The sequence below is a fragment of the Primulina eburnea genome, chromosome 9 (genome assembly GCF_022965805.1).
Source record: "Primulina eburnea isolate SZY01 chromosome 9, ASM2296580v1, whole genome shotgun sequence".
Lineage (NCBI taxonomy): Eukaryota > Viridiplantae > Streptophyta > Magnoliopsida > Lamiales > Gesneriaceae > Primulina > Primulina eburnea.
Window position 1 is genome coordinate 32,405,251 of NC_133109.1, and position 13,617 is coordinate 32,418,867.

At 39.2% G+C, this 13,617-nt stretch overlaps 1 protein-coding gene and 1 pseudogene across 1 annotated transcript; both read right to left on the reverse strand.

Annotated features, from left to right (window-relative positions):
- Positions 1 to 626: 626 nt before the first annotated feature.
- Positions 627 to 4,318, reverse strand: LOC140841770 (PHD finger protein MALE MEIOCYTE DEATH 1-like). The gene is made up of 3 exons (XM_073209433.1): positions 3,659 to 4,318; positions 3,263 to 3,506; positions 627 to 2,441 (listed from the first exon to the last, which is right to left on the reverse strand). Exons 1-3 carry the CDS (start codon positions 3,951 to 3,953, stop codon positions 860 to 862), a joined length of 2,121 nt encoding a protein of 706 aa, XP_073065534.1. The 5' UTR covers positions 3,954 to 4,318; the 3' UTR covers positions 627 to 859.
- A 646-nt stretch (positions 4,319 to 4,964) lies between these two features.
- LOC140840583 (uncharacterized) lies at positions 4,965 to 6,111 on the reverse strand (annotated as a pseudogene).
- Positions 6,112 to 13,617: the final 7,506 nt, after the last annotated feature.

Sequence of the window (13,617 nt, forward strand, 5' to 3'; positions counted from 1 at the left end):
CAACATACTATGTATGTTTATTCTATTTTTGGAATAATGTTTATTCTATTTAAACAATACGAGTATCCAAATATTTTGATTGTCAAAATAAAATTTAAAACTTCTGCTACGATTTAGACACAAGAAAAACGATAACACAATGTACATGTCGATTAATCTTGTTTCCCCTCAAGCGAATATATTTAATTGTCACTGCTAATGGAAGAAATAATCGATCAAGTATTTTACATTTAAGTTTGAATAAATAAATTTTATTAATAATTAATAATTTAGAAAGTTTGACATGATATATTAATATGCCATTAATTCCGCAGTTAAAATAAAAATTGGCTTCTGAGTTTTTCTTGATTAATACATTCAAGATCAAAACATGTGAATCACGTCGGAGCTCTAGTTTTTAACTAAAATATAAAATAATAATAATGATAATAATAAAAAAGATAGCAGTGTATCGTATAAATAAATTGACCACGTGAATATTTTAATATTCCAATAGAGGATGCATACATACATCTTCCTCCGTTACTAGTCGATGCCGGTAGGCGAGTTAGACGATCTGGCCTGACTGGCCACATGGGTCAAATCACTGTTCTGTCCATCGATGTACCTCAAGGATAGTATACTAATTCGGGTAACATCGAACAAAACCGTTCTTTCCCTTTAAAAGGAAATTTTGTTATTACAAAACAAATGTACATTCAAGAAACTTGATGAGCCATACAGTAATTACTAGTCTTAATGCATACAAGATGTCATTCAAGAAATTATGAGCTATGCAGTAGTTACTTGTCTTAAAAGCCTACTTAGGTCCCCGAAAATGGTTTCGATCTTCCACTCGGGAATTTCTCAAGAATCAAAACTATTTACAATACAGTGACCCCATGCTAAGGTCAGGCATATGGGGCAGCAACATTGGAACCTTGTACGATTGATCCCACTCGAACCCAAGCCCACATTGTGTCTGTACCGGTGCAAGGTTACTGCAACAAATATCACATACAAACAATCTTGGCACCGTATCTGTGTCTTCGACACCATTGCAACGAGTATGCTGCCATATCTCACATATGTCGCATGAAACCATTCTTTCTCCATCATCATCTTCAGCTCCACACTTGCATCTTACTGTCCAGTTCTCAGCTCCCCCTTCGTATCTCAAATCCGATTCACTGTCCAATCCAAAACCCCTCACCGAAAGCTCACTACCCGACTCAATAATCCCAAAAAGAACCTCATCATCCTCCATTCCCTCCAATTCCACCACATCAGTCACCACTAGTCTTTCTGTCACAAAGTAAGTGTCCCTCAATGCATTTTGCACTGTTAGCTTTAGATCACCAATGGTAGAGTAGGGTGGAACTACAATGAACTCCTGGGGAGGAAAATCCGGAAAAAGTTCGGTATTTAAGTCAAGTAAACTAGTCGTTAATCTGCAAACAAACCTTAATAAGTCATCCTCTTCATCTCTAAAATGCCACTCCTTCACAAAAAGTTTACTACAGAGAACGATTTGAACAGCGAGTTGCACCGAATCAGACTCCGGATAGTCCCTGAACAAACAGGTATAGAACAAGTAAAGATCTTCATAAACATTTCTTCCAGGAACTTTACCAAATGTATGAATCGTCTTTGGAACTGTTGCTGGAGATTCCCCAAATTTGACACTGTTGAGATCTTGAATGCTATATTCCAACACTTTAGTGGATCGGTTCACAGCTCGTCGAACAACGTACTTTCCAACAATGACATTATTCATGGCTTTCAGCACATGATCTATCAACCCTGTATCACCAACATGGAGACGGACTGCATCACGAACCTCTTGTCTGGTCATCCCAATACGACAGCCTTTGTTCGCTTCTCTCTTTTCCTTCAAGGCATCAACAATGACATCTGCAACGTGCTCGAGTCTCCTAAACGGCCATCTACTATCCATATTAGCAGCAAGATTGGAAAATTTTCTGCATTTGGAGGATTTTTCTTTTGCAAAGGGGCACTTCTTAATAGGAGTTCCGGTGGAAATTTTCCAGGAACAAGCCTTGACCCGTGCAAAAAGGCGTGAGTTCTTCCCAGAACATGGTGAAATCGCTGCAGAAATGGTTGCACGTTTTTCGGCAGGAGTTTTCATCTTGAGAGTAAGCATAAATCTGAAGAGATCTTGAACTGTAACCAAACTGGCCTCACTAAGATTTCGGTATCGGTGGATAATCTGTTTAATAAGCGTGCATCCATTTGTGAAACTGAAATCATCAATTACTTGATCCAGCTCTAACGAGCAGAGAATATTTATAGCCTTTTCATAGTTATGCCACTTCACGCCAAAGCTTCCATGACAGAATTGGTATTTCCATGTACCAAACCAGGAATGTCCATAAGCAACTCCATAAAGCAGGCGGAGATCCATCATATGCTTCTTGGACAAATCCTCCACTGAGATTTTCCTACAAAACAAATTATTAGAATGTTTCATCCAAGAAACTGAAAAAGTTCTCTTGATATGACAATGAAGTACTTGTATCTTCTGAAGCAATTGAGAACTCTGAAAATCTCGAAAGCAATTAAGTCGCATGACTACACTTCTGCAATATGACAACTGTTTTCTGGAACATATTTTAACAGTTAAAACCATATAAAAAATAAATGCTTTCGTGATCCTATAGCCAAACTTATTGCAATTAGAATTCTGTCAGGAGCTTGAGATTTACATATTATGATGCTGAAACAAAACATTTCTTTGGTTTCTATATTTTTTCCTTGTCTGATCACATCATACAAAAATATCCGCCGTAAATTTGGAAAGGTTGAAACCATGATCTCTCTAGCGGACTGTGTACTACTCGAATAATCAGGAATAAATCAATGATAAGCTTCCTTCATTAACAGTTCATAAGATCCTAACACGAACATCCAATATCAATCAACTAAAATCTTACATTTGATCTCTTATGGGATCCGACATAGATAAATAAGAATTATGTTCTATCTATTTAACATCTGTTATAGAGCTTGGTATTCACAACTAGCAAACTATGCAACCTACTTTAGCTATATGCAATTATCAATCCTATAACTGAGAAGATTTCGAATGGTAAAATCTATCATGATTTCATAAATACATAACTCAATATTTTTAAGACAATCAGAATTGGATGTTCACTGCCGTGGAGTCACAATCAAGTAACCTTGTTCAGATACAGATCACATATCAATCATAATGGAAATTGTAAAATTGAATAAATTGAAAGTAAAGAAATCTCGTCACCGAGCACGAAAGCTTGTGCAGATACGGTCCCAGAGATCCATGAGTTCTCTACCACAGATGATCTTAGAACCCCCTTCAATCCCATTAATGCAGAGTAAATGCCCAAATCCATTGCAATGAATCAAACCATGCAGGAGGTGAGATTGAAGATCAAAAGCACCATCGTCAAGTGACTTATTCCACTCATTATCAACTGGAATTATAAAATGATACTTTCTTTTTGACACGAAATGATTGCTCCACCCTGCGTTATGAAAAGGAAAAAAAAAACAGCATAAACCCTACTCAAGATACACATTGCACAAACATAAATCACTCAAAACCCAGATCAAATTAACCGAAGCCTGGTTTAAAATCAATAGAATGAACAAAAGGGACTCCATTTTTTTAACCAACCAGCGCAGCGGCAGTAATCACAGAAGGGCCTGTTAGAATGCTTCACATTTTCTTCAACTGTAAACAGAGGAAGTACAACGCCCTTGCTCTCATACACCAAAAATGTACACCAAACGGGCATTCCCTCCACGTCGTAATCCTCGAGCCCCGCACATTCTCGAAGAAAGTGGCGAACATTATCGCGAAAGGCACCTTTAAGAGAGACGGGGCAGCCCGGTTCCGCGAACGTGTGGAAGCCATAAAACTTTTTGGTATTCTTTCTGTTCGTGTGAAGACCGAGAAATGGAGGCTCCATTCTTTAAGCTCGTGAAAAGTGCCTTCCCTTCTCCCTAAGAATTCATTGCTTTGCTCTGGAAAAAAATAGCTCTAAATCTTTCAGAAATGATAAATTTTGGTAAACGGTTGAGGATTTAAAAGATTTGGGTAGTCCAAGTCGTTGGTAAAGAAGTCGAATTCTGAAAATTTCCGTTGGATTTTAACTGCATTGCGCGGTTGATTTGAGTTTGAGGTCAGAAGATGATAGTATTTCAAGAAATGGGCCATTTATTTGCAGACTCATCTTGAACAGGAGGTTAAGGCAAGCTTGTACGGTTCCTGTAGCTCATAGTCTTTACGAGACGAATCGGGTCCGTGGCCAGTTAAACCAGAGATTAAAAGAAAATTTAGCATGAGAATTATCCAAAAATGTGAGAAGAATTTAGCATGAGAATTATCCAAAAATGTGAGAAGTTACGACCAGAAACCGATCTTATAATTTGAAACGTGCGCAAAAAATTATGATATTATTGTTTAATCGATAAATAAAAATATATTGCTAAGAACATGTAATGTATGCTTCACAGAATCTATAGTCAACTGATATATTTTGTAAATAAATATATACTATCAAGAACACTCTAATATATAATATATTACAAAAAAATTTGTGTGAGACGGTCTCACATGTCGTATTTTGTGAGACGGATCTTTATTTGGATAATCCATGAAAAAGTATTACATTTTATGCTAAGAGTATTACTTTTTATTGTGAATATGGGTAGGGTTGACCCGTCTCACAGATTGAGATTCGTGAGACGGTCTCACATGAGACCTACTCAATATATTATTTAAGACCTGCGACTTTGACGGGGTTGATATTCGGGCTGATTTAAAAAAGCTATGTGCGCGCACGCACATATATATATATATATATATATATATATATATATATATATATGTGTGTGTGTGTATATATTTGCATATAGTGTATCTTGAAAAATCCATATTCTATCTAAAGTTTTGTTGAAATGTCATCTCTTTTCCCATTTTTCAAACACCTCCAAACCTGTATATTATGATATGTAATCAGATTATTTAAGGTGAAATTCTGGTTACACTTACAAATCTTATATAGTATATAGCACAAGGACAAAATACCAGATGCACTTAAGTAAGCAATACAATCATGGGGGCAAGGCAGATTCAGGATTTCATACGAACAGAAGACAAACATTTTATTTCAGCGGTGAAATTCAGACATGTAGGAATCCGCCCATGATTATGTAGGTCCTTATATAAACATTCTTCGACTAACTTGGTGCATCCGTTTTCGAACATGCTGATATGCCTGTCCGACTAAATGATCCTTCCCAATCGGTCCCATCAAATTTCCTGATCTCAATATGTGCCAGTGTTCCAGGATCTACACATGTGAATGTAACAGCTATGCCATCCGGGTTTGACCTTGAGATATAGAATGAAGTAATGCCACAGATTCTGCAGAATGTGTGCTTCGCCGTGTGTGTTCCAAAAGTATAGGTCGTTAGGAACTGTTTGGAATCTTCTTCAAGTTCAAACTGCTGTGACGGGACGATGAATATGATGTTCCCTCTCATCGAGCAAATTGTGCAGTTGCATAGCCAGGCCACTACGCTCTTTGGAGCACGTACTTGCCATCTTACCCTCTTGCAGTGGCATCCACCTTTGTGTAAAGTCATCTCAGAGTCCATTTTAGAATTTTCTAACTGCGGGGATTAAAAGAAATCAACAACCAGGAACAGCAAAGGTTGATGACGGAGATTCATTTTTGGCCAAGAACAGAGCTTTCATTATTCTTTATTAGAAATCAAGAAACACATCAGATAATGAAGGAGATCAAAGCTAAAAGCAAATAAAATCTATTCAGATTCTCTGATTTAAACAGTAACAGTTCATAAAACATGCTTCAATTGCAGAATCAAGAAAATTATACAACACGAAATTTAAACTGAAACAAACATTGATAACTAAATTAATGACCAAATAAGATTAAGAAAAAACAAGGGACTAACTATGAAACTGAGATTTCTCCGCCTTCAGTAAGAGAAATTTCAATTCTTCTGCTGATTCGCTACAATTTTTCTTGGGAGAATAATTAGTAAAAATGTACGGCGAGATATTTTTATATATTTTCTACACAATTATTAACTGGTTCTTTCTCAATATTATTTTCTTCAATAAAGTTCGTTATTTAATTTTTTTAAAAAAATTATTTTGTTCTTACGATATTTTAGTAATATCTTATGTATAATTAATGGATGGGTCTCATGTGAGACCGTCTCACGGATCTTAATCTGTGAGACGAGTCAACCCTACCCATATTCACAATAAAAAGTAATACTCTTAGCATAAAATGTAATATTTTTTCATAGATAACCCAAATAAGAGATCCGTCTCACAAATACGACCCGTGAGACCGTCTCACACAAGTTATTACCATAATTAATATATGATTTTATAATCAAGAATAGATTAGAACCACAGATAAATTATATGATAAATATAAATTAATATTATTATGAAACATGAATTTACTAAAAGTATAATCTAATTGATAAAGAGTGGGTCTCATGTGACATAGATCTTAATTTGTGAGACGGGTCAACTCTATCGATATTCACAATAAAAAATAATACTTTCAGCATAAAAGTAATATTTTTTCATGAATTACCTAAATAAGATATATGTCTCACAAATACGACCCGTGAGATCGTTTCACACAAGTTTTTGCCATCGAAAGTGGGTCTCATGTGAGACCGTTTCACAAAACTTAATCTGTGAAACGAGTCAACCCTACTCATATTCACAATAAAAAGTAATACTCTCAGCATAAAAAATAATATTTTTTCATGGATGACCCAAATAAGAGATCTGTCTCACAAATACGACCCGTGAGACCGTCTCACACAAGTTTCTGAACCCTATTAGGGTTGGCTGCCTGCTTCTACAGGGTGGATCCGCACGATCGTTTGATTCGTGTGTTGGCTGTTCTTTCCTCATTATCATGGACCCAGACGAGATTGCCCGCTTGGTTAACGATTTGAAATTGTCCCAGAATGATCCGGATGAAATTGTAAACCTGGAAGAAGCTGATATCAAGATAGGCGAGGAACGGCTGTCACGATGCCTGGTGGCAAAAGTGATATCGTCGAAAGCCGTTAACAGGGAAGCATTCAGACAACAAATGCCAAGAGTTCTTCAAGCAGAGAGACGGATAATTATTGAAGCCACAGGGGACAATACTTTTGTATTTGAATTCCAGTCATTACGTGATCGGGCTAGAGCGTTAAGAGAAGGACCATGGAACTTCTCGAGAAACCTTAGTATTTTCAAGGAGCCTACTGGCTGGAATAACCCAAGATCTATGACCTTTGATGAGATATCTATATGGGTACAACTGCATAATATCCCTCTTGCATTCTTGCATGAGGAACTGCTATTGAAATTGGGAAGAACGATTGGTACAGTGGTGGAGGTAGATAAGGGTGAGAACGGGGCTTTCCTGGGGAGATTTGCCAGAATCCGAGTTATTATCAAAATTACACAGCCTCTGCGAAAGTGTATCCGCATTAATGCGAAGAAAGATGAGGAGGATTTGTTTATCCTTCTGGTTTATGAAAGACTACCGGACTTTTGCTATGCGTGTGGAAGACTGGGCCACTCTCATAGAGAATGCGATGATCCACTAGCAAACAAGGAGAACCTCACTTTTGGCAACTGGATGAGAGCCTCCTCGCATGTAGGCGGCGGGAGAAGTTCTAAGGGAAGTGGGACTCGATCGGCTAATAACCACAGAGATATGGGGGATCAAGACGGTACGGAACACACCGAGGGCCTTGCATTGAGTATTAGAAAAGGGGGAGAAAATCAGATAGTGCAAAGTGATGGTTATGATCTGGACAAGCATCAGGAGGAAGGGGTAACCCAATCAAACAAGACACAGCCCATCATTGACAATAGAACACTACACGCTGAGTCATTATCCCTGGAGGACATCCAACTCCCAATACACGCTAGACCGGCCATGCCAAGAACAGACCCGAAAGCAGCTGCAGGGAGCGCTAGTGAACCGAAGTTAAGACATGCTAAAACCCCTGGTCCGAAACAGTGGAAGAGAAGGGCTCGAGAGAAAGGGGTAGAGGAGATGGAAGCTTCGGAATCTAATTCTATAACAGGAACTAAGAGAACACCACAAGCAGATGGTGTTTCATTATCCCACGAACACACAAGTCCTATAAAGAAAAAGATGAAGAGTGGAGAGGAGACGCTGGGTCCTCTTGATATATCGGCGGGGTGTGCTTTGCAACCCCGCCGACAACCATGAATATCATAACTTGGAATACCCGGGGGCTTGGGAACCCACGGGCATTCCGGGAATTGGGGCGACTTATCGCCGAAAAGAAACCCACTCTCTTATTTCTTTGTGAAACCAAAATGAGAGAGTTGCAATGTAGGTGGTGGAAAAATAAGTTGGGATTTGCGGGATGTTTTATGGTCGATTGCCGAGGAAGAAGTGGTGGTCTAGCATTACTGTGGAAAGAGTCAATCACTGTGTCGATCAAGTCATATTCGAACGGCCACATTGATTGTCTTGTTCAAGAAACTGATCGAGCGTGGCGCTTCACCGGATTCTATGGCCAACCCGAAACTCAGTTACGCCATTTCTCATGGGAGCTATTGCATCGGCTTCGGGGTATCCTAGAGATGCGAGAGCTGCCTTGGCTTGTCGGCGGAGACTTCAACGAAATCTGTTTTGATAGTGAAAAGTTGGGAGGAAACAAAAGGGCTCCGGCTCAAATGCAAAGCTTTAGAGATGTCCTCGAAGTATGTGAACTGCAGGATTTACACTGTCATGGTGAGTTCTTCACTTGGGTGAACAGAAGAGATTCCAACAACATTGTGTTTGAGCGTCTGGACCGATATGTGGGAAACTTGAATTGGCGCCTTCTCTTCCCAACAGCCAGAGTAACTTCTTTGGATTTCTTTCACTCCGACCACAGACCTCTATGCCTGAAACTACGAGAGGACCGTTCTCAAAATCAAGCGAGGAATGGCCAATATAACTCGAGATTTAAGTTTGAGAAAGGATGGTTATTGGAAGATGAGTGCAAGGATGTGGTTGAACGTGGATGGGGAGCCAAAGGTCCTACCTCTTCTGTTTTGGATCGTATGCTCTCATGCAAAGATGCTTTAATCAGATGGGATAACAACAAGATAAAGCAGATTCCCAAAAAGCTTAGGACTCAGAGAGAAAAATTAATTGGGCTTAGGACAAGCGAACTGTGGCGATCCCATGCAGTCCAGATCAATATGTTGGAAGCAGAAATCGAGAAGCTGGCGACTAAGGAAGAGATGTATTGGAAACAAAGAAGCAGAATCTCTTGGCTGAAGGATGGGGACCGTAACACAAAACTGTTCCATTCTAAAGCCTCTTCCCGCAGAAACCAGAATACTATAACTGGATTGGTTTCAGGCCACGGTGACTGGTGCACAGATAACCGGGAGATGTCAGTAGTTGTAATGGATTACTTCGAAATCTTATTCACATCCAGCCACCCTACGGCCGAAGGGATGGAAAAGATTTTAGAAACGGTGGAACCAAAAGTCGATGCTCATATGAATCAACTTCTGCTCGCTCCTTTTTCGGAAAAGGAAGTCAGACGGGCTCTCTTTGACATGAATCCTGATAAAGCTCCTGGCCCCGATGGCTTGCCGGCTCTATTCTACCAGAAATTCTGGGAAGTGGTCGGACATGATATTACAAGAGCAGTGCTCCAGGTCCTCAATGAGAATGCTCCCCTAGAAGAATGGAATCAAACTCTAGTTACTCTGATTCCAAAAATTAAAGATCCACTCCTTCCGAAAGATTTCAGACCAATTAGCCTGTGTAATGTGTGTTCCAAAATCGTCTCTAGAGCCATTACTAATCGCTTTAGACCTATTCTCTCAAAAATCATCGAAAGCTCACAGAGCGCTTTTATTCCTGGACGTCTAATTACTGATAACATCATTGTGGGCTTCGAAATCCTACACTGGATGAGAAGCAGGAGAACCGGCCGTAGTGGTTATGCTGCCCTAAAACTAGATATGAGTAAGGCGTATGACCGGGTTGAATGGAGTTTCTTGGAACAGATGATGCAACGGATGGGCTTTGATAACTACTGGACTGCAAGGGTGATGAATTGTGTTACTTCTGTCTCTTATTACTTCAGAGTCAACCAGGAAGTAGCTGGGCCAATCAAACCCAGCAGAGGGCTGCGCCAGGGAGACCCACTCTCGCCATATCTTTTTGTTCTGTGTGCCCACGGATTATCTACTCTCCTTGCTAGTTATGAGGCCAGGGGCCTTTTTAAGGGTGTTAAGATAGCGACAAGCAGCCCATCGGTATCTCACTTGTTTTTTGCAGATGATAGTCTGGTATTTTTCAGAGCAACCATGGAGGAAGGGGCACGCGTCAAAGATTGTCTCTCTTTATATGAGAAGGCATCTGGGCAAATTATAAACTACGATAAATCAGCCCTATCCTTTAGCCCGAATATCAGCCCTTTGCTTGTGGATACAATCAAGAACATTATGACTATTCCGGTCGTACAGCAGCATGAGCTCTATTTGGGACTACCAACAGTGTCTCTGAGAAGTAAAAAGCTCCAATTTAGATATCTGGTTGAAAGGGTGGCGAAACGGATCCAAGGGTGGAACAGTAAGTGCTTCTCGACAGGAGGGAAAGAGGTGCTAATCAAGTCAGTCCTACAAGCCATCCCCAGCTTCGCGATGTCGTGTTTCAGAATACCGACTATGGTTTGTGAGGATATCGAAAGAGAATGTGCAAACTTCTGGTGGGGAACAGAGGATGGCAGGCGAAAAATGCACTGGAAGTCATGGGATTTCTTATGCAACCCAAAGAGCAGAGGTGGCCTTGGCTTCAGGAGGCTACTTGAATTCAATCGAGCCTTACTGGCTAAACAGCTTTGGCGCCTTGTTCGCTCCCCTGAATCGCTAGCTGCCCGAGTGCTAAAGGGAAGATACTACAGGCATCAATCGGTATTGGAAGCGGGCATCGGTAATAACCCTTCATACATATGGAGATCTCTCCACTGGAGTAGGGATGTTTTGGTTAGGGGACTGTTATGGAGAGTTGGTGATGGAAAATCAATACATATATTTGAGGATTACTGGATTCCAACAATGCAGGGAAAGATCAATAAACCGGAGTTTCCGTGGGAAAATGAACATACTGTGAATGCTTTAATAAGGGACGGTGAATGGAATGTGGATCTAATTGCTTCTAAATTTAACCCGTATGTTGCAGGAGAAATCCTCAAAATACCAATACCAGCAGGGGGCAAGAGCGACTCGCTATTCTGGCGCTTTGACGCGAAAGGGCATTACTTGGTGCGAGATGGTTGCCGACTCCAAAGGGGGCTGTTCTCTCCCCCCGAACACCAGTCGACGCACCCTTTGAATTCGTGGTGGGCTTTCATATGGAGCCTCGCTGTCCCTCCTAAGATCCGACTGTTTTGGTGGAGCATTTCGCACGATTGTATCCCTACGAAACTGAACTTAATGAGGCATCAAGTACCGGTAAGTGAGTCTTGCAGCCTATGTAATTCTTCTATGGATTCCACCTGCCATGGCCTGTTTTTCTGCCCTGCTATTAAACACCTATGGAAGAACACCCCTTTCGAGCACCTATTGCGAAGGGCAGGACACACCACCACCTTGGAAATCTGCTTGTGGCTGAAAGAAAACTTATCTAAGGAAGAGTTTGAGGAAATGGCAATTCACTCCTGGGCAGTCTGGAAAGAAAAGCAGAAATTCTTACATGGAGATGGGAGGTATCAAATGGCCGAGAATATATCTTGGAGCACCGCTATGCTCACGGATTTTCGAAGGGCTCGACTGAAGGAGAAGATTACTCCTCATATTGAGGGCGGCAGCAAGGAGAAGAAATGGAAACCACCAAGCTCATGCTCCCTCAAACTTAATGTTGACGCTGCCGTGAATCAATCGAGGCATCAATATAGTGTTGGAGGAGTGGTCAGAGACTCTCAGGGTCGGTTGCTTTTGGCATTTGGAAAACAAATAAACCAACCACTCTCTGTAGTACACGGTGAACTCCTAGCCATCCGAGAAGGTATCAAGCTCCTGTACGAGAAAGACCTACGAGATGCTCAAGTCGCAACGGACTCCCTTTTGGCAGTGCAAGCAGTCACTACCAATCAGGAGGATCTTGGCTACACTGGTAGATGTACGGCAGATATCATAGAGCATATGAAAGCACCAGTGATCGTTGGAATTGCTCATGAACATAGATCAGCTAATAAAGTAGCACACATTATGGCTCGTTTTGCTTTTTCTTCCTCTTCACCTGTTGTATGGGTGAATGGGAATTTTCCTTTTTGGTTGGTTCAACTTGTAATGGATGATTTGATGCAGTAATACTACAAGTTTACCCCTCAAAAAAAAAAAAAAAAATGATTAAAATTGATCGTCCAAAATCTTATCTTTAAAAATAAATGATTAAAATTAATATTTTGTGATTTTAATGAAAAAATAAAAATTGACTCGGGGTTAAAAGGCCCAACATTGAGCCCATTAATCTTTTATGTAACCCCAGCCCAACATTGAGCCCATTAATCTTTTATGTAAACCCGAGTCAATTTTTATTTTTTAATTAAAATCACAAAATATTAATTTATTCATTTATTTTTAAAGATAAGATTTTGGACGATCCATTTTAAATATATTTCAATTTTGTTCGCACGTGCTTCCTTTGTTGAAATAAGGGATCTATATGTAAACATTGTATCTATTTAGATACACTCGAACGATCCCTTGAGAATATATATAACCTTATTCCGGTCTGGTCTGGTATAGAATTGACTCGATCATCAGATTATAAGTTCATCTCATTCTTATTTTTGTCGGAACAGATCTACTAATTCTTTGATTCCAATTAGTAAGAGGGATCTTGAACTAAGAAATATACCCTAGAAGCTAAAAAAAAGTATCCTGAGCAATTGTAATAATCCAATCTAATGCTGAAATATGACATAGGAAACAAGAAACAAGTTGATTCTTTGAAATTTTCATATTTATCATATATATATAACTCTAACCGATGTACAATCTACATAAATAAAAGATTTTTAAAAAAAAAAAAAAGAAAGAAAGAAAAGGACAGAAAAATATAATAATAAAAAGTAGATATATCTAGTCATCATTAAATAATTAGATCTAGTCATTTTGTCTGGACTTTACCATATGCTATCATCCAAATAATGTTTTGAAAGATATGCTAAATTATTCAAGACCATTTCCACACATACGATAAAAATATTGTATAATGCCGCGCATCGACATTTAATGTTTATTACATAAATATAATATAATTATGGGGTTGAGATTATTGCTGCCTTTCGGTTCTCTTGAAATATTTTAATCACTAATCAGAAAATATACAATATATTCTAGAAAGTATATTTATTAAAGTAGGTTCAAGACGTTGTTTTTTTTTATTTTTGTCTTTAGTTAAAAAATCAATACTAACATTAAAAAAAAGTTATGTCTTAAGTTCGATTCATTTAAGTTTGTTCGGATTTGAGCTTGATTCTAAGCTCAAAAAATTTATTTTATATCGAATTCGGCTTGAAATGAAATTA

Coding starts and splice junctions, on each gene's coding strand:
- LOC140841770 (XM_073209433.1), bottom strand. CDS start 3,953: ATGGAGCCTCCATTTCTCGGTCTTCACACGAACAGAAAGAATACCAAA. Junction 3,507..3,658: donor TGATTACTGCCGCTGCGCTG/GTTGGTTAAAAA, acceptor TTCATAACGCAG/GGTGGAGCAATCATTTCGTG. Junction 2,442..3,262: donor TGCACAAGCTTTCGTGCTCG/GTGACGAGATTT, acceptor TTTGTTTTGTAG/GAAAATCTCAGTGGAGGATT.